Source organism: Cynocephalus volans, chromosome 6, assembly GCF_027409185.1.
Source record: "Cynocephalus volans isolate mCynVol1 chromosome 6, mCynVol1.pri, whole genome shotgun sequence".
NCBI lineage: Eukaryota > Metazoa > Chordata > Mammalia > Dermoptera > Cynocephalidae > Cynocephalus > Cynocephalus volans.
In genome coordinates this window covers 149,438,218-149,464,311 of record NC_084465.1, presented here as the reverse complement: position 1 = coordinate 149,464,311, position 26,094 = coordinate 149,438,218, and the positions used below count along the sequence as shown (strand labels likewise).

At 34.8% G+C, this 26,094-nt stretch overlaps 1 protein-coding gene across 1 annotated transcript in view; it reads left to right on the top strand.

Moving 5' to 3' along the window:
* Positions 1–26,094, top strand: part of KIF5B (kinesin family member 5B) — a 46,286-nt gene that overhangs the window by 11,431 nt on the left and 8,761 nt on the right. Inside the window, exons 3-20 of the mRNA XM_063099075.1 lie at positions 4,829–4,902; positions 5,863–5,967; positions 6,494–6,542; positions 7,811–7,866; positions 8,087–8,174; positions 8,339–8,463; positions 9,508–9,612; positions 9,917–10,062; positions 10,828–10,976; positions 12,372–12,565; positions 14,731–14,799; positions 16,435–16,641; positions 18,775–18,918; positions 22,737–22,925; positions 23,428–23,545; positions 24,141–24,202; positions 24,307–24,416; positions 25,337–25,438. Coding sequence (XP_062955145.1) covers positions 4,829–4,902; positions 5,863–5,967; positions 6,494–6,542; positions 7,811–7,866; positions 8,087–8,174; positions 8,339–8,463; positions 9,508–9,612; positions 9,917–10,062; positions 10,828–10,976; positions 12,372–12,565; positions 14,731–14,799; positions 16,435–16,641; positions 18,775–18,918; positions 22,737–22,925; positions 23,428–23,545; positions 24,141–24,202; positions 24,307–24,416; positions 25,337–25,438 — 2,092 coding nt within the window. The remainder of the gene's footprint in view (positions 1–4,828; positions 4,903–5,862; positions 5,968–6,493; positions 6,543–7,810; positions 7,867–8,086; positions 8,175–8,338; positions 8,464–9,507; positions 9,613–9,916; positions 10,063–10,827; positions 10,977–12,371; positions 12,566–14,730; positions 14,800–16,434; positions 16,642–18,774; positions 18,919–22,736; positions 22,926–23,427; positions 23,546–24,140; positions 24,203–24,306; positions 24,417–25,336; positions 25,439–26,094) is intronic.

Here is a 26,094-nt window from a genome sequence, read left to right as displayed (position 1 = left end):
TTCATGATAATAATTCCCTTCTTTGCAATATGGTTAAGGGAGTTAACTTTGGAATTAGCCTGAGATTGAAGGTCTAGGCTCTGCCACTTTCTAGCTGTGTGACTTTCAGCAAATTACCTAACTTTTGTAAGTCACCATTGCCTCTTCTGCAAAATAGAAGGTACTATGAGGATTAAGCACACAACAGATATACTAATTGTTTCCTCTGTCTTCTGAGAGAAGAAATTATTTTCTTAATTTAATCACCCAGTGTTGTACTTGGGATAAACTCAAAGTTTAGGACATTTTCACTCTACAAAATAAGACTACCAGCAAGTGTAAGAGTAGGTTTCTTTCACTATCTCTTTCCTCTTCTGTGCTACCTTTGTAATTTATATTAGGACAGTATTACCTACCTATAACTTTTTCCTTTTATCTTCACCCAAATGCTCTCTATCATTTTGGAGGAGACTGTATGTAGTAGCTAGTGAGACTTGTCCTGGACGTGGATGTGAATGTGACAGAGTTAGTAAACACATGGGTTTAGGGAGAGAGATGATTCAGGGGTAGATGGTGGGTGCCTGGTGAGTGTAAGGACAGGAAACTAATGAAATACATGGCAGGTTGGACTCGGGCAATCATTAGTAAACAAATTAGGTGGGAGGCCATGGTTAGAAACTTTTCATATCCAAGGATCAGCAAATTGATGGGCCAGCTGGAATTTCTTCTGAGATGTGAATTTGATGAGCAAACTGCCAGGAAAGACCTGAAAGCAGATAGTACTTCCTGAGTCCCTGACAGTCCACTGACGTTGCATTGATTCATAAATTTCTGTGCAGGTATATAACCTTATTATGTATAGTGCTATTACATTTCCCTTTTCGTAAATTCATTAGATAGAATTGTTTCTTTTGAACAAGGTTTACCCATTTGTATGCTCTTTTGAATTCTGAATATGAGTGATTTCTGTAAGTTTATTTCTCCTGTATTAAGTAGTTGTCATTTATTCAATGCCTACTATATGCCAGGCATCGTACCAAGCCTTCATAGATTTCCTGATTTCTCACCATGGCTTCCTGATCAGAAACTGTGTGCCACTGCTACTGTATCCACCTTTGATTTTTCCTGATGTAGCTTGCTCTATATTTATTTTAGCTCCTGTGCTCCTTGAGAATATAGTACAGGGCTGGCTGGTTAGCTCAGTTGGTCAGAGTGTGGTTCTGATAATACCAAGGTCCAGAGTTTGATACCTGTACCAGCCAGCCCTGACCAACTCCCCTGTCGTTGTTCCCCCAACCCCCGCCAAATAAAAGAGAGAATATATTACAGTGGTTAAAAGCATATCTCTGGAGCCAAGAGTGGGTTTGCATCCCAGCTCCATCTTACTAGCTGTAGAAATACAGGCAAATTATGTAACCTCTCTGTGCTTCAGTTTTCTCATCTGTAAAATGGGGCTGATAATAATAGTACCTTCCATAGGCTTTTGTGATAATTAAATATATTAGTATATGAAAAGTGGTTAGTACTTGGCACATTGTAAACTCTCAAATGTTAGTAATGATGGCTTTATATTGACGATTTGTAATTCTCAGTCTTCTAAACAGACATTTTGCTGATGTGGAAGCTGAGGATCAAAGATATTAAGTGACTTTTAGAAGGTGAGGTGCTATTGTCTCACTAGCTAAATATATTTTTCCTGTTTTATAAAGTATGAAAGAAGTAATACTTGTCCATAGTTGTCCACCTCTGTTTCTTGCAAGAATGACAGAAGTATATTTAAAAAGGGGAAGGGGGCTTTATTATGTGTTATTAGTGATGGTAATAATTATTCAACTGAGTGCCAGGCACTGTGCTAGAAGTTAAACATAGCCCTCACTTCAAGGAATTTATAGGCTCGTGAGGAAGCAAACAAGTATTGAAAGTTATAATACTCAGTGATAAAAATTATAAGTAAATACAGATACTATAAGAACACACAGAATGAGACTTTTACCCAGATTTATTTGGGATGGGTTGTGGAGTTGGGTTAGAGGAAGGAGTAAAGCCTGAGCTAGTCTTAAAGGATGCACAAAGAGTAGAAAGAAGAGGGGGTGCTTTCCAAGCAGAGAGATGCCACCTAGGCTAAGGCATGCTCATATGAGAAGAGTGTATTGCATATGTGGGGGTCAGCATACATTACGGTATGACTGTGAGGTTGAACCATATAATATTGTTAGATTTGACTATTTTCACCAACAAAAGTAGGAGTGTGAGGAGAAGGATGGTGGAGATGGAGCTGAAAAAGTAAACAGGAACCAGGTCAAAAAGTGACTAATTTTATCTGATTGTAATCAGGTAAATGTGTTCTCTCTAGGATTTTCAAGGAGATGTGTATTATTCAAATTTTTTTAAAGATATACACTTAAGATATCTGCATTTCATTGTGTATAAGTTTTACCTCAGAGGAAAAATATAAAATATTAAATTCTAGTTAATAATATGTGCATGGTGAAGTAATTAGGTTGAAGTGTACTGATATGTGCAGTGAACTTTGAAATGCATTTTAAAAAAGGATGGATAAATGAATAGAGGGAAAGGTAGATACATAATTAAAACAAACAGTAAATGATAAAATGTTAGTGGTAGAATCTTGGTGGTTATAGGAGTGGTCACTGTAAAATTCATTTAACTTTTCTGTACATTTAAATTTTTTTGTGATAACTGTTGGGGATGAAATCTCTATAGAAAGCAAGGTCAGGAATAGATTTCAAGATAGGGGAAAAGTGATTATGTTCCTAATGATAAAAATGTTATCACCGTAGTGTTATCACCATAGTGTTACAAAAATCACCTACCCAGTCCCCTATACACAGAGCAGTGCCTAGATCACAGTGGATGTTCAGTTAATATTTCAGTGTCATCATCTAAAACTTTCAAAGTTTACTTGAAGTCCCAAATGTGTTTATTATCCATGCATCAATTATCCTAGGAGCCCTCGTATACTGTATAGTTTCACATAGCACAAAGGTACTATATCCTATAGACATTTAGTTAAAATATTTACTGAGTACCTCTTGTGGTAGTATGTCATGAATGTACTTTTTAAAGAGCTAACAAAAATTTGAATTTTGTGCCTGTGTTTTGTATGATTGATTAAAAGATCTTAAGCTCTAGGGGTATCAGCACCGCACTCTCCCGAGTGAGCCATGGGCCGGCCCAAGCTCTAGGGGTATGACAGTCACATTGAGAATGATTGTAGGGCCGAGCCCGTGTCGCACTCGGTAGAGTGCTGCGCTGGGAGCGCAGCAACGCTCCCGCCGCGGGTTCGGATCCTATATAGGAATGACCGGTGCACTCACTGGCTGAGTGCCGGTCATGGGAAAAAAAAAAAAAAAAGAGAGAGAATGATTGTATATATAAAGGAAGTGAATTGCAGTGGGTCTAGTGCTTTTTTCCCAGATGATTTCTTCTTCAGTCCTATCTGTTGAAGTGTGATTCGTGAAATGCATTTGCTTCCCTTCATAAAAATGAAAAGATTTTGAAAGAAAGTTTTAACCTTGGTGTGTTTTTTGTTTGTTTTGTTTTGTGGCTGGCCGGTACAGGGATCTGAACCCTTGACCTTGGTCTTATAACACTGTGCTCTAACCAACTGAGCTAACCGGCCAGCCCTTGAAGGAAAGTTTTAAATGTTTGGAGTTTCTTAAAATCTTAAAACCTTTCCAGTGAAGTAAGTAGTGATGCCATCTTTTTCTCTTTAATAAGTGTTTCTGTAGGAAATCTATTATCTAATTAGTTGTGCCAATATTGGGATTTTTTTCTTTTCCTTCTTCAAACACATACTCAATAAAAACAAGGATTGGCTTGTTTACTGCTGTAGTTTCCACTGCTATCATCTGCTGTTTCCAACAGAGGCTACTCTTTTTACTTTAGCGTGTTCTAGAATAGAATGTAATTTCATAGTGCCTTTCTTGTCACTTAGAACAAACCACAAACAAAATCCCCCAAAATAAAAAAAAGTCACCTTCTTGCTCTCTCACATTTCCTTTTTTCCCCTCAACTTAATAAAGGAAGATACTTAAATGTTAATGGAAGATCTTGGGGTACACCAAGGACTAGAAGATAGTTTTTAAAAATTTTTCATAGGACCCCCCTCAGCTGGTTTGGCGATCTGAACCCTTGACCTTGATCTTATCAGCACCATGCTCTCCCAAGGGATCTTACTAGACAGCCCCATATGAACTTTCTGGTAATTGATTTTGAGGTGGAACTGAGCATGTTATGTGTACTTTGTTAGTGGGATAAGGAGGAAGGTACAGGTTTGTGAGATTTGACCACTGATTCATTAAAAACTGATTCATATCTGTATGTAAATTGGCAGAGGTTTTTTTTCTTTTAGGTCACATAAAGCTTTGGAATACAGATGTAATGACATTTGAAATGTACACTGATATGAAATGATTGATTATAAGGAATGGAATTTAAAATTTGATTCTTAATTGACCACAAAAAGTAATTGGGTCAAAGAGAAAGTAATTGCTTAGCTGGATAATCACTAAGAAAATAACTATTAGTTATATTATTTCCTTTAATGTCTTTATAAGTCCTTTATGTACTAAACTTTGATTCTGGTGGACTCTTTCATATTAGTGTAAAGAAAATCTGGATCTAACCATTTTTTCCACACATTTTATTATGCGGAATTGAGGATGCATGGGTTAGGAACAGGTTGTGTGTCTGTGAATTTTTTAGGGTGCTTTATACATCACTAAGGATAAATGTGTGACATTTTTCTATAACATTCTTAGGTAATTTCTTATGAATCTTAAGGAAAAAAATCCCTTGAAGTATAAAATCTCTTATTTTCTCATAGATGTTCTTGAGGGATATAATGGAACGATATTTGCATATGGACAAACATCCTCCGGGAAGACACACACAATGGAGGTAACATTTTGTAATCCGAACTTGGATGTAGTTTGCAGTACAGACAGTACATGCATTCATTATTTGTGAAATTATTTTACCATGCTTAAACATCTTTATTTGCTCTCTTTGTTGGTTTTTTTCATATGAATAATATACAAGTAACGTCATTGTTGGAATCTTATCAGCAGAGTTTGAATAGTAAGAGATAACCTATATTTGAGATTATAAAAATGTACAAGTATAGCTTTGTTTTAGCAGATAGCATAAGCACAGAAATAATGAACATTTTAGAATTTAACAGGAATTTTCTATCACCTTGTTACATGGGAAATTTTGAATGCTTTATGTGTTGTTGATTCTGTTCAGAGTGATTAATTTTTTGCCTTCTCTCCTTGGTCCGTCTCCCCTTAAAATACCTGCCACTCTTCTCTGATAAGAATGTTGCCTCAGTTATCGGTGCTGCTATTAATAATAGATGTTGACATGCTCTAGTTTTGCTTCTAGAAAACAGCCTGTGATCTTCTGCCACTGCTACAGAGCTTTTATCATTTATCTGGGTACTATATAAAGTAAATGCTTATTTTAGTGTAATTAATATTACTCGTTTTTGTAAAGTCATACAGAACAAGGACATTCCTAGCATTTGTATGAATTTGACTTGCAGTAGAAGAAACAGTGCGGATTTATATTAAAGGAAACTAAAACCTTTTCAAATGTATGTTCATTTTACAAGCATGGATAATCTAAATCTGGTGATTAAATAAAGAATTAAGATCAGTTGGTAACCCATGTGGTTAATGTACAGTATTATGTGTAATAGTCGAATTGTTTTTTTTAGGTATTTATAGAGCCATGTCTATGAAAAATAACAGATACAATTACTGTTCTCTACCAAGTGTAAATTATAAATTAAATGTTTTCCTTTTTAACTAATCTTTTAGTGTTTGTCTAAGAAGTCTAATTTTGTTTTCGGTTTAGGGTAAACTTCATGATCCAGAAGGCATGGGAATTATTCCAAGAATAGTGCAAGATATTTTTAATTATATTTACTCCATGGATGAAAATTTGGAATTTCATATTAAGGTAAAATTCCTTGGGGAAAGATTATATTTTATTTTACACCTAGAATAATTGTGTTCCAAAAAAATAGTAAATGCTAGTTTCTTAAAGTAATTTTTAAAATTATTTTTATGGGCAGGCATGGTTGAAAGATGATTAGGGTTAGTAAACCTGGGCTCTTGTTCATCTGCTGTTAGGTGACCTTTAATAAATTAGCTCAGTCTTTCTTGTCCTTAGTGCCTTCTCTGTAAAATAAAGGAGTTTATTGTACTGTAAAGCTTAAAGGTTTCTACTAATCTAACTAGTCTGATTCATTTTAAGTGAAGGTATGTCACAGAAATTGCTTTTAATTTCGGTTATTTAGGCAATTTAGGTAATTTGTATCTTCCCATTCGAATGTGAGCCGTGGGATTTGTAGATAACTCTGTCCCCCTAGTCTAGGGAGTGCTTGGCACTCAGACCTCGATAAGTATTTAATAAGTGAGTAAGCTGTTTTATAATTTTAATTGTTGATCTCTTCCCCCCCCTTTTTTATTTGTTTTCCTTTTAGGTTTCATATTTTGAAATATATTTGGATAAGATAAGGGACCTATTAGATGGTAAGTTAAATTCCTTCTTTTTGATCATTTGTAAACAGCACCTCTTACATATTCTTTTTTTTTTTTTAGTAGATGTGAGACCATTCATTTATTTTTTATTTTTATTTATATTTTTTTATCTTCAGAAAACCATAAGTTCACCACTATACTATGTGAAACCATTTTTTAGTAACCTATATGAAATTGACTTAAATTATAGGAAATGGACATATAGTAATTTTTCTTTAGGCAAAATATGGAATCAACCGAAGTGTCCATCAATTGATGATTGGATAAAGAAAATGTGGTGTATAAACAACAGAATACTATACAGTCATAAAAAGAATAAAATCCTGTCATTTGCAGCACCGTGGATGAGCCTGGAGGACATTATGTTAAACAAAATGAGCCAGGCACAGAAAGATAAATGCTCCATGTACTCATATGTGGAAACTAAAAAAAGTTGATCTCATAGAAGTGGAAAGTAGAATAGTAGTTAGTAAAGGATGGGAAGGGTAGGTTGGGGGGCTAGGGAGAGGCTGGTCAACAGATACAGGAATACAGCTGGAAAAGATTAATGTTTTAGTGTTCTGTAGCTCTATAGGGTGACTGTAGTTAACAACAATTTATTGTATAATTTCAAATAGCTGGAAGAGAGGAAGTTGAATGTCCCCAACACAACGAAATGACAAATGTTTAAGGTGATGGATATGCTACTTACTTTGATTTGATCACTCCACATTGTATACATGTATCCAGATATCACATTGTACCCCATATGTGTCAATTAAAAACAAAATTAAAAATTTTTCTTTAAATGGATATTTAAAAAGTTTTAGTTGAATACCTTTTTACACATAGAATAATTTGTTTATTTGTTATTTATTTGTTTAAAGCACATATTGTAACTTTTTAAGTAGTATTAAGAGCATTGGAATGGGAGTTAGAGAACCTGTACTCTGAGTTCTAGTCTTCTATCAGCAGTCAGTTATATACCTTGTGCTTAGACAAATCATTGAACCACTCAGGCTTAATGTTCTTATTTATAGTATGTGGGTGATAGAGGTTGGAGTGGACCTAAAATTCTATTATTGCTGAATTGGTTTCTGTTTAAATCTCCTACTATGTTTACCAGGTCTTGCTTTAAAAGTGATGCTTTCATATTTTTTTCAAAGATCACCTATTGCTACTAGGCTGCTCAGGGAAGCCTATCAATTGAATTAGTTATTTTACAGCCAGTATTAGAGTTTAGGAGAGTGTTGCTAATGTTATTTATTATTCTTTTTCAGTTTCAAAGACCAACCTTTCAGTTCATGAAGACAAAAATCGAGTTCCCTATGTAAAGGTACTTATAAAATAATACAGAATGATTATTTAGAAAAGCCCTGTAAAAAATTTTTATTTTTTATTTTTATTGTATTTTTAATTTTTCCAAATGAATTTTATTTTTTAAAAATATAACAAGGATATGCACATTTGTTCAGATAACAAGTACATAAACTGAATAACAGATTGTAATAAATTTTTAAAAGGATATTGACATAGTTAAAAAAATTATTTCACAGGGGTGCACAGAGCGTTTTGTATGTAGTCCAGATGAAGTCATGGATACCATAGATGAAGGAAAATCCAACAGACATGTAGCAGTTACAAGTAAGTGGAGTATTTATTAACTTTGTTTAGGGCATAAAAGGGCCTTAAAATAATCATTATCCAATAGATTAATTTTAAGATTTTTCTTATGTAAAATAATGCTGTAGAGAAATTATTAGTAAAAGAAAGCCATGTTTGTTTATAATTGTGTAATTTCATTGCAGATATGAATGAACATAGCTCTAGGAGTCACAGTATATTTCTGATTAATGTAAAACAAGAGAACACACAAACAGAACAAAAGCTGAGTGGAAAACTTTATCTGGTTGATTTAGCTGGTAGTGAAAAGGTAAAGTCTTTATATATTCTGATAGCTATTTAAGCATTTTTATAAACTTTAGCTTGAATTGGGAGTTAGGCAGTATTCATTGTTGCATCTTGAAAACTTATCAAACAGGATTTGGTAATCTGAGAATTTTAAACTGTTGATGCTAATGCTTTATTATTACACAAACTGAAAAATCAGTGTCAAATCACTGTCGTTTGGTCCAGTTCAACCAATAGGTGCTACCTTTGACTTAAGATGTGTCTTTTTATTGAGAACTTGTTCAGCATATGTTATTATAAATTTTATTATGTATCCCTTTTCTAATTTTTGGTATCTTTTTTTATCCATGTTGACAGTGGGCTTGCTATTAAAACTATCCATTCATCCTTTCTGATTTGGTTGCACTTATTTCTTTCCTTTGGATAATTATTTCATTATTACAGTCCTAGACAATCTGATTCTAGTTTATGTCACAATCGGAATAAGTTCAAATGTTTTGATGTGGACCTCTGTGACCGTTTTTGCTGTTCAGCTAATTTTGTTTCTTCTACTTAGAATGACATACCTATTCCCTTCTACTGAAAAGGCTTGTACACGTCTCTCAAAGACTCTTAACTTACAAATTCTGAGAAGTCGTTTCTTAAGCCAACATTGCTAACTTAGTATGAAAGCCTATCTTTAACATAGATATGTAGACATTTTATATTATTTTTTAAAGGAGTGAGTTTGCTTATATGTGTTTAAATTCAGTTTTGGTTTTCTAATAGTTACAACGTTAACAATATGCCTTAGCAAATTTTACCTCTTTTCTAATGTAGCAAAGGGGACTAACAAATTAATGAACTATAAATATAAATCAGTTATTTTCAAAAGCACAAACTAAAAATTAAATTTGACATCTCTGATCACGTTTTTGTCATGTAGCTTGCTTGACCAAGTTCTCAGAGAGTGTAGTACTCAAGAAATAGTGCTGGTTATTGATGACCTATGAACTTTTTAGAAAATTCAAAGGAAATCATCTTAAACTTGTAATTTTGTTTCAATCTTTTGAAATCTTATATATAGGTTAGTAAAACTGGAGCAGAAGGTGCTGTGCTGGATGAAGCTAAGAACATCAACAAGTCACTTTCTGCTCTTGGAAATGTCATTTCTGCTTTGGCTGAGGGTAGTGTGAGTATACATCCCTCTTGTCTTATGGGGACTTATTTAAATATAGATGTATATGTATGCATGAGTGTGTATGTTTTTGTGTGAGAGGGAGTTAGAGAAAGATTCACTGTGTTTGAATCAGTATGCCTAAATTAGTTGTCTTTTAGGAACATATTTTATAGTATTAGTGTATGTCCTAGTTCCCATCTTAATATCAAGCAATTACAATAATTGAAACAACTTTGTAATTTATTTAAAGTATTTATGTAACAAATTTTATTATGTAGAAAACCATTGGTCTTATGTTCTTTGTTTTTGTATGTAGACGTATGTTCCATATCGAGATAGTAAAATGACAAGAATCCTTCAAGATTCATTAGGTGGTAACTGTAGAACCACTATTGTAATTTGCTGCTCTCCATCATCATACAATGAGTCTGAAACAAAATCTACGCTCCTGTTTGGCCAAAGGTTTGTTGTTAAGAAAATACAAAGCCTAAATGTAGATGGGCCTTTTGTTTATTAAATCTAGGAAAATGTCAGGTAGCTATTATTCAAATCAGTGCATATATTGTTACTGTGCTAGACACTTCTTTTTAATTGAGACAGATAATGCAAGCTAGGTCCATTTTTTAGGCTGCATGGGTTTGAGTCGAGTTTTGGTACATACTAAAGTCAAATGAGGGCTGGCTAGTTAGCCCACTTGGTGTTGATAACATCAAGGTCAAGAGTTTGGATCCCTATACTGGCCAACTCCAAAAAAGATAAAATAAAATGAAGTGAAGTGAGAGGCTGTAATTCAGCATTAAAGAAAATAAGCATTTGAATCAGATAAAGTAAAAATCTGAAAATTATAATCCTGTTGACATGCATGACAGGTTCAAATAATCTATATGAGGTGGTTAGTCTAGGAAAATCAAAATGATGACTTTATCTTTGACTTTCAACAATAATTTCTTAAATTCAGCCTTGCAAATGAATTAGAAAAATATAAGCCCTTGTTTTTTATCTTCAGTGGGTTGTTGATTTTTTTTTTTTTTAAACTATTCACAGATTTTCAGGCTGACTCAAATTTAGTTGGGTTGTAAATAAACACTATACATTATAGCTTTTAGTATTTAGTCTAAGAGATAACTGGACAAGAAAATTAAATTATTTAGCCATATATACATATATTACATAGAAATATTAAAATGATTTTATTCACATTCTTTTTCCTCCAATTACGTCTCTTAGGGCTAAAACAATTAAGAATACAGTTTGTGTCAATGTAGAGTTAACTGCAGAACAGTGGAAAAAGAAGTATGAAAGAGAAAAAGAAAAAAATAAGACCCTACGGAACACCATTCAGTGGCTTGAAAATGAACTCAACCGATGGCGTAATGGTAATAACTTACGAATTTATCATCTTAGGTTTGTTGAATACAGATAGATTTAGAGCTATTTTATAAATAGGGGATTTTGAAATGAATGTGAGAATGACAAAGCATATTTAGGAATCATCAAATAAAAATGAATAAAATCTTTTATATTAAATATTGATCTTACAGAAATAATAAGGCACAGAGACCAGTTAGGAAGTCACAAGATGGCAAGGTGACTAGGGTGGAAGCAATAAAATGACAAGATGTAGAAGAATGGAGGATGGTGAAAGGTAATTCCAACTGTTCAAATCCCAGGGAATGAGCAGATAGGAAAGTTGGTAAGAGCTGCTAAAATTGAATAAGAGAGGGATGGAACCAGATGGCAGAAAGGACTCTGCAGTGGTTGCCCCCTGCAGAAACATCAATTTGAACAACTATTCATGCACAAAAATACCTTCACAAGAGCTAAAGAAACAAGGTGAGAGATCACAGTGACTGGTTTGTAGCACAATGATAAGAAAAGAAGAGGGTAGGAAGAACAATTTTACATTTTCCACATCACTCCTCCTTCAATCCCATGTAGCCAAGCTCATAGAGAGAGAGAGATCATCTACTGGGGGAAGGGCGGAAATGAGTACAGAACTTTGCCTTGGACCTCAACACTGGGCCTGCCACAGTACACCCGAGTGCTGGGCAGGCCCCCACCCAAGGCCTGTACCTGCAGTGTCTTCATACTCATCTTGGTGCCAGGTAGGACCCTGTAGCCCCAGGCTTCAGGCCTATTAGGTGAACTTGATCTCTGATTTCAGTGGCCCCAAGCTTTGGAACTCTGCCAGACAGCCTGCCCACAATCTCTGGATGGGCTCAGTGTTGAAGGCTTTCCCAGACAAAGCCAGTTTGCAAAGACTGGAATAAGTATTTAGTTCTTCAGATTTGCAGACATCAAGGCATAGCCACAAGGATCAGTTAAAATCAGGGCAACATGACATGACCAAAAGGAGGAAGTGCTAGTGACTGATCTGAAGGAAATGGAGGTGTACAAACGGACTGACAAAGAATTCAAGCTAACGGATCTAAGGAAGCTCAGCGAACTTCAAGAAAATACAGAGAAACAGTTCAATGAAATGAGGAAAACAATGTGATCAGAACGAGAAATTTAACAGATTTAAAATTTTATCCATTACTCCATAATTTAAAAAAATCAAGCAGAGATCCTGGAGCTGAAAAATTCAGTGGATGAAATGAAAAACGAAGTATAGAGCATCAGCAGCAGAATTGATCAAGCAGAAGAAAGAATCTGAACTTGAAGACAGGTTATTTGAAAAGACACAGAGGAGAAAAACATGAAATTGAATAAAATTGAAATTAGTTTTAAACATGTAGATTTTTATTAACCATTCTATTGTCTTATTTTAGGGGAGACAGTGCCTATTGATGAACAGTTTGACAAAGAGAAAGCCAACTTGGAAGCTTTCACAGTGGATAAGGATATTACTATTACCAATGATAAGCCAGCAGCCACAATTGGAGTTACTGGAAATTTTACTGATGCTGAAAGAAGAAAGTGTGAAGAAGAAATTGCTAAATTATACAAACAACTTGATGACAAGGTAGGTATTGTTAGTTTTAGATCTGTTTTGTTTTAGAATATTGTTAGCAGATATTTTTATTTTCTAATTTTTCTAATTTCAGTATTATGGGTCCTTATGTTCCATATACATACATTATCTTTGATTTCTGTTTACCTTTTAAAAATCATTGTATTAGCAGAAACTATAAAATCACAATTTCAGTTTTTGTGTGATAACTATGTATGTGGACATGTCTCTTCCAGCCCCCAACCCCTTTTTTTAAGCAAAAAGAACTTTCTAAAGAAAATTTGGCATTGGGTTATTGGAGAGCCTTAATAAAATGACCTCTTAGAACGGGGACCTCAGGACCCTAATAAAAAAGATGATGCAAGTAATTAAAGGGAACAGAATGAAGTGGAAATAGTACCTTCCTGCTTTGCTTATGTCAGTAATGTCAGTAGTGTGAAAAATAACAAATTCTGAACAAGTACAAGAGCGGTGCAGAGAATAGAAGAAAATTTTTCTAAGTTGGTATTTTTGTATTTTAAGCAGCGATAGCAGATTCAATAATAGCTTTAAATATCTTATTTTTTAGCCTTTAAATTATTAATGAATGGCTGTCATAAACATAAGCCTTTTTTCTTGTTGCATGATAAATATAATTATTGATAATTGAAAGAAATTCCTCTGTTTCAATATTTCTTTTTTTATTTATTTTTTAAAATTTATTATTTTTTACATTCTAAGATGTGGAACAATTGGTGGTGAAGGGGAGAGGGGAAAGGGGAGGGACATAGGGTGGGAGGAGAAGGAAGGGGGGGCATGGCCGAGGCCCATGGCACTCCCCTCATTCTGTCAGGGGAGCCCTTGGTGCTTCCAGCAGCAGCTCTGTGGTTGGTGGGGGCGGGGGGGGTGTAGCTGAGGTCCCTGGCCCCCCCACTGCCCAGGCTCAGGAGCCCAGGTTACTTCTAACGGTGGCTTGGTGGTTGTTGCTGGACTGGATGTGGATGTGGGGGGTGCGGGGTGTGGCTGAGGCCCTTGGCCCTCCTTCCATCCTAGCTTGGGAGCCTGGGGGATTTCTAGTCCTTCTAGCTTTTGTAGGTGTTCTTCGGTGGTGTTAGACCTTTACTGTCTATGATCTATGGGTGTTTTGTATTTTCTTTCAGTTCTGTGTTGGATTATTAACTGCCCCCACCACTTAAACTCTGCACTGGAACTAATTTGTTGTCCTTTGCTTACTTCTGAAATGGGGGAATTTCCTGTGGGAACCAGCACTTGAGCCCTGTGGTTGAGCTAAATTGCTGCTTTGCTTCTGGTTCCCTGGGGAAGGCTTTTTGTGCAGCTCAGGTTTTAATTGTTGACCTTGTAAGCACTTCCAGGTCTTGTGAGGACCAATATACCTGCGTTTTGTGGAAACTGTCTGGGCCTGAGTCTTTTCAGCAAACTGCACCCCTTGCAGTTCTGTGCTCCTGACCAGTCCCCACTGTGTGGGCCTGTGCTGACTGGAGGACAGCTCAGCTGTCCATGCTGTGCCCCAGTGTTCCCTCGGTAGGCCTGTCTCCCCCAGCCACCCCCAAACTCCAAACACTTCCTGTGGGGCATGTTGTGTGCCAGTCCCTTGCAATGACTCACCATCCTGTGAGAGGCTCCTTTTATCAGTTGTCTATGGCCCCTTGTTCCTATGTTGGTCCACAGGAACCCTGTTAGTGGTCTTACTGGTCTGAGGAGCCATCAAGGCCCTCCTCTCCCCTGTAGCCTCCAATCAACTTCATACGAAAGGCACACCAGTGACATTTGCCAGCTCTTGCTCTGTGTGCTCACCAGGGCCAGCCTTGAAGTGGTCAGGGCTCGAAGCGGTCAGAGCGGTTCTTTCCTTCTCTCATCATGGCTTCTCTTGCCTTCATGAACTCTATAGATCTCTCCTTCTCTTCCCTTGAGCTTTAGTGGCTCCAGCTTGGCATTCATTGCTTTTAATAGTTGTAAATTGGTTGATTGTGGGAGAGAGTGATGCTGGGGACTGTCTGTTCTGCCATCTTGATTCTAAATCTCAACATTTTCTTAAGAGATTAAAATAAGCTTTGTTGCATTTGGAGAAATGGTTTTGAAATATTTGGGGGGAAGTAGTAATCTTACAGTTTGTATTGGGAGACAATTAGAACCAGGTTGTGAGCTACTTTGTTAACTAGGTACTTTTAAAATTCTAGGATGAAGAAATTAACCAACAGAGCCAACTGGTAGAGAAACTGAAGACACAGATGTTGGATCAGGAAGAGGTGAGTTGAATACCTTTCATATTGCTTCCAGAAAAGCTTTATAGTTTATCGATGTCATTTAAACATAAAAATGAAGGAATCTGCAGAGCTCAGAATATACTAAAGTTTATATTTTTAATTTTTTTGAATATATTCATGCTTCATGGTGGATATCCTGCAAGACTGATACATCATAAAAATTGAAGCAAAAATTGACTTCCTCTTATGGCGTTTTTGTTTTTAAGTTTGAGTTCTCTCTAACCTGGAGGGGAGAGGAAACTTTTAAAAAATATTTATTCCTTAGCATACATCTACATGGCTTTTAACTATCTTCTTTTTTACTTGCTTTGAAGTACAATGCTGTTTATCACCTTATTCTCTCCTAAACATTTCTTATTGATCTGTGGGGAAGACAATAGTGGGCTGGAGTAACCTCTGCCAGTGAAAAGTATACACAGACATGAGGGAAGAAATATATATTCATTTATTCACCTAAACATAAGATACAGGTCTAAAGGAAAAAAAATACTGGTTTTGAATCCCATTGATTTTGTCTTTAATAATTGTCTAATTTTGGGTATAACTTGTTTTGTGGGAGTGAAAATGTGACATGAATAAAATCATTTTTTATTCCTTCACCATGTCTACCCACATCCAATCTGTTCATATCTACCGTCTTTACTTTCATCTTAGTTCTTTCACTTTTCTCTTGCCTTCTGTTACCTAGTTCGGATCCTCATTTCATCTTGAAAAACAGTCCTTTGTTTAAGGTTTTCTTGGTTTGGGGGAGGGAGGAAGAGAAGACATAGATTGTACAGTTTCAGTAAGAAAGAGATATCCATCATCAGTGAAGTTAATCCTGGTCAGATCATCTTTTTAAGTATTTCAGCTATAGCATTGTTTCTCAAAGGGGCACTATTGACATTTAGGGTTGAATAATTCTTTATGTTGTTCTGTCCTGTGTATTATAGGACATTACATCCCTGGCCCCTATTCCTAAATGCCATTAGCATTCTGCCCCATTATTAACACTCTCACACATTTCTAAATGTCCCTACCAAAAAGCCACTGACCTGGGTGATTGCAGTATTCTCCTAATTAGTCTCTTGGCTTCCCTCCCATTCAAATTTTATATGCTAATACCAAATTTTTCTGAGGCATAGCACAGTGCCATTCCTTTTTGCCAAAGCTAATCTAAACTTTTAAGCAACTCTTCTAAACATCTAATTTTTTGTTTCTATGCACACTATTCATGGGCCTAGAATGCCTTTTTCTTCCACAGACTAAAATTTACCTGTCCTAGCCAACTTCTCCGTGAATAGCCTCCAGAAATGTCCTCCTTTCCTATACCACCAAGCATTTTATCTGTCCTGTCCGTCTCCTTTGGCCCCTACATTTCACTTATTTACATACCTGTCTTCTCTTCTACTTTGTTCCTCAAAGGCAAAGTCTTTTGGCTTCCTTCCTGGTTCCCTCAGTATCTAGCACAGTGCCTGCACATAGTAGACATTCAGTAAATCTGTTGAACAAATAAGTGTTGCCACATTTAGTAGCATTCCACATTTCGTGTCCTTTGTGTTTACCAAATGAAGTAAATAGATTTTTTTTAAAAACCTGTATACTTTTGATGAAAATACATATTTTCTTTTCATATAGCTTCTTGCATCTACCAGAAGAGATCAAGACAATATGCAAGCTGAGCTGAATCGCCTTCAAGCAGAAAATGATGCCTCTAAAGAAGAAGTAAAAGAAGTTTTACAGGCCTTAGAGGAACTTGCTGTCAATTATGATCAGAAGTCTCAGGAAGTTGAAGACAAAACTAAGGAATATGAATTGCTTAGTGATGAACTAAATCAAAAATCGGTAGGTATAGTTTTGCTTTCTTAATACTGTAGTACAGATATTCTTAATTGAAAATTACTTTAAGGAACTTATTTCTATGTAAGATCAGGATTAATAGCATTAATTCTCAAGGGACTCTGGTCTCAACTTCAATTCCTCCTATATATGAAGTCTTAGAGGTAGAGGAAGAGAGTTATCTTTTTAGTTCCTAAAGGTCTATTTATATGTAATTTAAATGCTATTTTAAAATATGTTGGCTATTCCTAATGTTAAAGGGGAAAAAAATTAAAAGTTAACTCCTAGTTGCTCAGTAAAGCTATTAGATGATTGTTAAAACTATACATTAAGAAGTATGCACATAAACATAAAGAAATCGCTTTTTAATCAGGTAAGTGAATTATTTGGAGTACTGTAGTCATATGGATATATAACTTCATATAATTTATATTTTGTTCACTGTTACATTCCCACCACCTGGAACAATGCCTTCCTTAGCACAGTGTAGTAGGATCTTCCTTGTAGTTCCCCAATAGATGGGGATTTTTACTTGTTATCATTGTTAGAGGACAACCTCCAATAGTGATGTCAGTAATATTATAGCTGTGATTGTTTCAACATCACCATGGGTGACTTGTCTTCTTCTGGATTTGTTAATGCCAGCTTATTAGAAATCAGCACGTAGAGTTGCCTTCAGGATCAGTGCCCACCACTTATTTCCCTATCTGTATTCACTTGTCTAAAGGAAAGCAATCAACACTGTGAAATAGCACTTTTATATGGTTTCCTGGGCTGGCCAGTTAGCTCAGTTGGGTAGAGCGTGGTGCAGATAACACCAGGGTCCAGGGTTCTATCCCTGTACCAACCAGCTGCCAAAAAAAAAAAAAGTTTCTTGCCCCTGATGATTTTAATTGTTCATTTTCCCTTTTTAATCTCCAAAGTTACAGTTAGCTTAAAGTTAAAATTTAATACCATGGATATCCAAGGTGCCATTATATTTCTTACTGAGTTGCATTATTAGCAAACCTAATTGCTGTTCAGAATAATAAGAGTTTCTTAAAACTCTGTAAGTTGTTTCTTGGTCTTTGATTTCAGTCTTTAAGATTGTATTTGTGTTCCAGTTGTGGAACTGATATCTATCAGCACTAGTAATAAGAATTAGAAACCCCTAGTGCTTAGTGTCTTTTTATATACTTAAGCAGTATTGCTGTTCAGTTAGAGAAAATGTCTGGTAATTTAAACATTTATGGTAGAAGCATGCTACATTGAGGCTTGCAAGATAACCGAGATCATATTGAAGATTAAACTGGATGAACATACACTCTTCTGATATTTAGAAACTTAAGAAAATGACCAGTCACCAGAAGAAACAAGCAGTTGAAATGATGGCATCTTTAGTAAAAGATGTTGACTATAAATCATAAGTAGCATTGAAATGCAGTATCTGATCTGTGATTCATGAATAGTTTTAAAGTGGGCCAGAGCTGGCTGGTTAGCTCAGTTGGTTAGAGTGCGGTGCTGGTAACACCAAGGGCTGGGGGACTGATCCCTCTACCAGCCAGCAGAAATAAAAAGTAAAGTAATAAGTGGGCCAGATTGGGTTGGACTTTTCAAAATTTGGTGACTTTGTAGCTGGTAAACTAGCTATTACTTTAAACTTATAAATATTGTAATTAAACTCAGAATATTAATCACTAGTTCTTTCATAACTGCTTTTATTAAAAGTAGTAATAATTATCATCAAGTGGATTCTTTCCAGTGAGTACGTATAAAGCAGGTAGATGTGTAAAGCATATTAACCATCTAGAAAACTGTTAGTTCCTTTCTAACATTAATTTGCTCGGACTCAATTTCCAAAGTTAAGCTATAATATAGTAATAAATGATAATCAAATCTAGTTAATTTTGAAGTTTCCCATTTCTAGGCAGAAAACATTATCCAATCTCAAAAACTTAATGAAATAATACAAACTACCTGCTTTTTGATGGAAGTTTGAGCTGGAAGCTAACCCAGAACTTAGTAGATAGTTCAAGAAAATGGAAGCAGAAAATACATGGTTTTTTAAGAGCTGGGTGGAAAACTTGAAATACCTGTGAATATTGTGTTGAGTTTCCCTTTAATAGATTTAACTGTACTTTCTGCTTTTGGTTCTATTAGGCAACTTTAGCAAGTATAGATGCTGAGCTTCAGAAACTGAAGGAGATGACCAACCACCAGAAAAAACGAGCAGCTGAGATGATGGCATCTTTACTAAAAGACCTTGCAGAAATAGGAATCGCTGTGGGAAATAATGATGTAAAGGTAAATACAGTAACTATATATTAAGTATAGTTATCAGTTTACAACTTGTACTTTTTGTTTACTATTTTTTTTACAAAGTTCTTTTCATACCCATTATCCTGTCCTCACAACAGCCATGTGTGATAGTTGGTATTAACTCCGTTTAAACAGATGAGGAAAGAGGGAGAGAATAAGGGGCAACCAGATAGATATATTCAGTAAGTAGCATTTATTGGACCCCATGTTTGGTTCTTTTTTCTACTATGTAAAGATTTTACACTTAAATAAATTCATAAATGAATTGGCCTGTGCTTGCTTTAAATGTTTAAATAAAGGTAAAAGATGAGCACTGCTTAATTTTCTTTTTTTTTTTTTTTTTTTTTTAATCTTAGTGTGAAAAATTTCAAACATATAGTACTGTGGAGAATAATACAATGAACTACAGAATTATTGGTTATCAAAATTTTGCCACACTTATCTATGTCTTTTTTCTAATAATCTTTTTAAGGATGTGTCAGCATTAGGCACATGGCAAAAAATTTTAGTGACCTGACCTGGTAGATTTAAACACTTAGACCAAAACAAACTTAACTGCAAAAACATGCATATAACTTGAAAGATTTGTAAGTTGCAGTAGCTATTTGTTTGGACTTTACCAATTTTTGTTGTTGTTGCTGTTGTTTTGGTGGCTGGCTTGTACTGGATCTGAACCCATACTGTGCTTTAACCAATTGAATTAACCAGCCAGCCCTGGACTTTACCTTTTTGATTAAAGCCTAATTATAGTAACAGAGAGAACAAACTTATACTTGGATTTATAGTGAGAGCCTTCTAAGGAGCCCAGTTTAACAAGAGTTGGAAATGAAATAAAAGTTTTCAATACAGAGCACACATTCCTTCTATCCATTGTATTGTTTAAATTTCCATTTATTGATGGAGGCAAGGGTTCTGTGACGTTTCTCTTCTTATCATGTTATTCCTTTATGTTGACTCACCTCATTGAAGCAAAGGAAAAGTGTTCTTGCTAAATTATCAGACTTGACCTGCGGTCTTCACCATTATTCTGAACATTTCTGCTCTATTCTGTTTACAGTGAAGCAATGTGAATTGTAGAGTTAAGTGGGAATCATCTGGGATAGAAAAGTAGGTTTACTTCATATCACTGAACACTAGAAAGGTGGTGCTCAGATTTTGCTTTGTAGAGTCACAGCTTCTTTTTAGAAAAATCTTTCATTTCATGTTCAAATAATCTATTTAAGTGGAAAGGTGGTAAATATACAACATAGAGTGGAAATGGCTTAATGTTTAGTGGCAGGCTCAGGGATAGAATACAGGTTCCCTGACTCCTAGACTGTTTTTTTCACTATACTATTACAGCATTTTGAAAATAATGAGCCTTGCAAGTAGTTACTTGAAAACTACCACCAGGAATCCTGAGGATGTTTGTCATTTATACGTAATTCTTTTCCTGTTATCATTATGAGCTTCACTTTAAAAACACGAAGAATCCTCAGTATTTTCATCATTTACACACAATTCTTTTTCTGTTGTCATTATTGGCTTCACCTTTTTTTTTTTTTAAACATTAGGGTTCACTCTTTCTGTTTTCCAGTTGTCTAGATTTTAACAAATGAGTAATATTATAAATCCACCATTACAGTATTGTATAGAATAGTTTTACCATACTAACAAATCCTTTGTACTTTATCTATTCATCTCTACCCCCTGAACCCCTGGAAACTGCTGATGTTTTTACTATCTCTATAAGTTTTGCCATTTCCAAAATGTTACATATTTGGAATCATATGCCGTTTCACACTGCTTCTTTCACTTAACAATATACATTTAAAGTTCTGCCATGTCTTTTCGTGGTTTGAAAGCTCATTGTTCACCATTCACCTACTTTGTTACTTCTGGGTTTTGGCAATTATGAATAATGCTGCTCTAACGTGCAAATTTTTCTGTGGACATAAGTTTTCAATTCAGTTGGGTAAAAATACCTAGAAATGTAATTACTAGGTTTTATGTTAAGACTGTTAGCTTTGTAAGAAACTCACAAACTGTCTCTGAAAGTGGCTGTACTGTTTTGCATCTTACTAGCAGTGAATTAGAGTTCCTGTTGCTCCACATCCTCATCCACATTTGGTATCGTTAGTCTCTTGGATTTTAGCCATTCTACTAATGTGTAGTGTTATCTCACGTTTTAATTTGCAATTGGGTTGTTTTCTTATTGTTGAGTTTTAAGAGTTCTTTGTATATTTTGGATGCAGCTCCTTTATCAGATAGTTTTTTTGCAATATTTCTTTCCATTTTCTTAACAGTGTGTCTTGTTTTTTTTTTTTTTTTGGAGGCTGGCCAGTGTGGAGATCCATACCCTTGACCTTGGTGTTACAAGGCTGTGCTCTAACCAGCCAGCCCTTAACAGTGTCCTTTGTAAAACAGAAGCTTTTAATTTTAATGAAGTCCAACTTATGAATTTTTTCTTTAATGGATTGTGTTTTGGTATTGTATTTAAAAACTCATCACCAAAGCCAAGGTCAACTAGATTTCCTCCTATGTTATCTTCTAAAAGTTTTTAGTTTTGCATTTACATTAGGTCTGTGATCCATTTGGAATTAATATTTCTGAAAAGTGTAAGATCTATGTTAATATTCATTGTTGTGCATGTGGACGTCCAGTTGTTACAGCACTATTTGTTGAAAAGACTATCCTTTCTCCATTGAATTGCCTTTGCCCCTTTGTCAGAGATCAATTGACTCCATTTATGTGGGTGTCTTCCTGGGTTCTCAAGAATAGAATATTCCATTGACCTATTTGTCTATTTTGCCAATGCTATACTGTCTTGATTATTGTAGTTTTATAGTAAGTCTTAAAGTTGTGTAGGGTCAGTCCTCCAACTTTGTTGTTCTTAAGTATTGTGTTGGCTATTCATGGTCTTTAAATTCTTCATATAAACTTTAGAATCAGTTTGCTGATGTTTGCAAAATAGCTTGCTGTAATTTTGATTGGGATTACATTCTTTCATCAGTGTTTTGGAGTCTCCCCTTTAGATCTTGTACATCCCATGTTAGATTTATACCTGAGTCTCTTTTCTTCCTCCTTCTCTCCCTAACTTCCTTTTTGTGCTAATGTAAGTAACACTGTGTTTTTAATTTCAGATTACAATTGATCATTGTTGGTATATAGGAAGTGATTGACTTTTGTTTATTAACCTTGTATCCTACACCCTTACTATAATGGTTTGTTATTTCCAGGAGGTTTTTTCTTTTTTTAAGCAATTACATCATTTGCAAACACAAAGTTTTGGTTTTTTTCCTCAAGCTCCACTAATTTTGACACTAAATATTATACTGGATTTTTCTAATGAAATCCATGAAAGTTAAATAATGTACCGTGACAACAGTTCCTCCTTGTTGAGCTTAAAAGTTATCCTTTCCCTGCCACCCAAACATCCTCTTACTTGTTAAGTTTTAAATAGAACTTGCACATGATTAACTATGAATTTACTGAAGACATTCTGTGGAGAGGAAATCTGAAAATTGAAAGTGGCAGAATTCATCAGCTTGCTTTTGTTTTTTTTTTTTTTTTTTCAGTTTACATCTATTTTTTTTTTCTTTGTAGGAATGTATTAACAATATTTTAAATTTTAAAAAGTAGAGAAGGAAAAAAGTAAGCTCTGTATACCCTTTATTGAAAATAGTAATAAAAGAAAAAATAAATTCCAGACGATGAATTGTAGAATGATACTAAAATATGTTTTATTTTGTTATAAGATTTTAGGGTCTAATTGAACCAAACATTTGTGACTTTCATTTTTTACTTTACTTTTTTTCTCACAGCAACCTGAGGGAACAGGCATGATAGATGAAGAGTTCACTGTTGCAAGGCTCTACATTAGCAAAATGAAGTCAGAAGTAAAAACAATGGTGAAACGCTGCAAACAGTTAGAAAGCACACAAACTGAGAGCAACAAAAAAATGGAAGAAAATGAAAAGGAGTTAGCAGCATGCCAGCTTCGTATCTCTCAAGTATGTGTAACAGAATAGTTCCTTTGTTTTTGAACAGCCACATATAAATTTTATTTCTTATAAAAGTTTCCAGAGTCAAGATCCTCTACAGGTTATTTTGAGTAACAAAAAGGTCCATTTAGTCAGTTGCTTTTCCTAATCTAGCTACAGTATAGTAACGAATGACTTAACTGGGTTATATTTCACCAACACAGGAATTATACAAGGAGGGAAGGAGGGGTGAAGATGGAGATAACTATAAGAATATTATCTCAAAAAAATATTTTCTCATATTTCAGCCTTCGGTGGCTTAGTTTGTGAGTGATATAAACTATACAGATGACTATTTACTGAATGAACTTCTTAAACATTTTAAATCTGGTACCTGAACATTTGAAGTTTAAATATTTCAAGTTTATCATATATTTAGATATTGATGAAACTTACTTGCTTTTAAATTTTCTTAACAAAATGTGCGTGTGAGATATTTCTTCCACTTCAGTCATTATATTTTTTCCAAAAGCATGAAGCTAAAATCAAGTCACTGACTGAATACCTTCAAAATGTGGAGCAAAAGAAAAGACAGCTGGAAGAATCTGTTGATTCCCTCAGTGAAGAACTAGTCCAGCTTCGAGCACAAGGTATTAGCTTCCAATTGTTTATGAGTTGTATCTATATTAATTCTCTCTTACTTTAGTGTAATTGTAGTAAACCTAAATTCACACTGATAGAGAATAGTAGGAATATGGATAACTTGGAATTGTAAACAAATCATACATTTTAATGTGGCTTTGAGACATATTTTTAAAAATTGTGTTTGAATATGGAAATGGTCAATCTGGGAATTTCCCACAAAGTTCTGAAGTTTCGTGTGTGTGTGTGTGTGCGTGTGCGTGTGCGTGTGCGTGTGTGCGTGTATAAATCTTAACATAAGGGACTTAGAAGCTATTTCATTTCCCAGCCATGCCCTTAACCCATCTTTTCTGGGATTAGGCAAAGAAAATGAAAGAATCTATAATATCGGCACCACAGATATAACTTAAGTGTACTAGTCAACATGTCATTAAGCTTGGATATAACTAAATGTACGAGTCAACATGTCATTTACTTTGTGTCATTTCTGTAATTTAAAGTCGAATACTGCAAAGGAACATTCTTCTCATAAAACCCATTTGCTACTTGGTTTATATAAAGAACCTTAAGACTTATTTTGCTATTTTCTCTCTACCCAAACAGAGAAAGTCCATGAAATGGAAAAGGAGCACTTAAATAAGGTTCAGACTGCAAATGAAGTTAAGGCAAGTTTAATGTTATATTGGATTCTACTGGCTTTAATCCATCATTATTAATTTTGATTAGTCTGATTGTAACATCTCCCTCCTCCCCCCAAAAAAATTTTTAGCAAGCTGTTGAACAACAGATCCAAAGCCACAGAGAAACTCATCAAAAACAGATCAGTAGTTTGAGAGATGAAGTTGAGGCAAAAGAAAAACTTATTACTGATCTTCAAGAGTAAGTATTATACTTTTCTGTTAGATATTAGAAACTTACTCAGAAAAATTGACTGTTTAGACAGGAGGAAATAATAGGTTTCTAGCAGACACTATGTTCTTATTAGAAACCTGCAGTTTTCATTGGAAGCATAATTTTTTACTTAAAGAATTCTCTCCCTTATGAGTAAAACTCCTAAGTTTAAGGTCAAATTCTTGAGAAATTTTTTTAGGTTTCTTGACTTAAATATTGAGTAAAAAGAAAAAACCCAACTTAAACTCATTATTGCAAATAGATATCACAGTCTCCTCCAAATCATTTATTTAACTTCCTTTTTAAAAGAATTCCTAACTGACCAAAAAGCTTTATTGGGAATTGTGGGTTTTTAAAGTGTGTTTTTTAGGCTGGCCTGTTAGCTCAGTTGGTTAGAGCGTGGTGTTCTAACATCAAAGTCAAGGGTGAGGATCCCTGTACTGGCCAGCTGCCAAAAAAAAGTCAAAGTGTGTTTTTTGTTTTTTTGTAAATAGAAGTTATCATCTTAGTTTATCTAGAAGACATTTTCCTACTTCCATAACCATGTGCACATACATAGAATTTATACAAATTGGAACTCTTCCATGCTTTGAATAAGAATCAGAAGAAAGTAACCAAACAAAATAAAATGATGAAGCTTGGAACATGGATCTTATTATTAATATCTAATGGAAGTGTGGGGATAAAGATTATCATGATTTCAAACCAAAATATGAAAAATATTGTATGGTTGAAAGTAGGTAGGTTCCCTCCCATTCTCCCACCATGGGAGGGGTAGGATAATAGAGTATTTCGTATTGGCCTTGGGTATTTGAAAAATGAGATTATAGAATTTAAGAGTTTGAAAATTTTTAACGATCACGTTCAGAAAACTATGATGTTGATATCGTGTTTTGTACTTTTGTCAGCCAAAACCAGAAAATGATGTTAGAGCAGGAACGTCTAAGAGTAGAACATGAGAAGTTGAAAGCTACAGATCAGGAAAAGAGCAGAAAACTACATGAGCTTACGTAAGTAATTGTTTTAATAATGTTTAGAAATAAAAACGAGGGTTAGCTGGTTAGCTCAGTTCTTTAGAGTGTGGTATAATAATTCCACGGTCAAGGGTTTGGATCTCCATACCACCCAGCTGCCAAAAAAATAAAATAAAAACTAAATTCGAGAATTGCAGATTTTATCTTTGGATATTTCCAGTGGATACTTTTTTCACTTTGTATGGGCTAAAGAGTATTGTTCTTAAATGCTCTTAGTTCGTTTGAGTTATATCTAAAACTTGCAGTATATGCTGTTACTTAAGTCAAAGCCAGGTCTTATATTTCAGTGGTGGTCTAGATTTAGATTTCTGTTTTCAACCTGCTTGCTGTTTCTCTATCACCATATTACTTCAAGATTCACACTAAAATGAACCTAAAACATAACATTAATTTAGAAGATTTCAGGATCTATCACAAAAACTGAATTTTTTTCAGATTTGATCTTGGATAAAAAAAGTACATTACAGATGAATGCTTTTCAAGTTATGATGGGGTTACATCCCAATAAATCCATCATAAGTAAAAAATATCATAAGTTGCAAATGCATTTAATACCCAGATAAATTTATCATAAAGTTGAAAAATCATAAATTGAACCGTCGTAATTCCAGATGCTCCTCAACTAACAATGG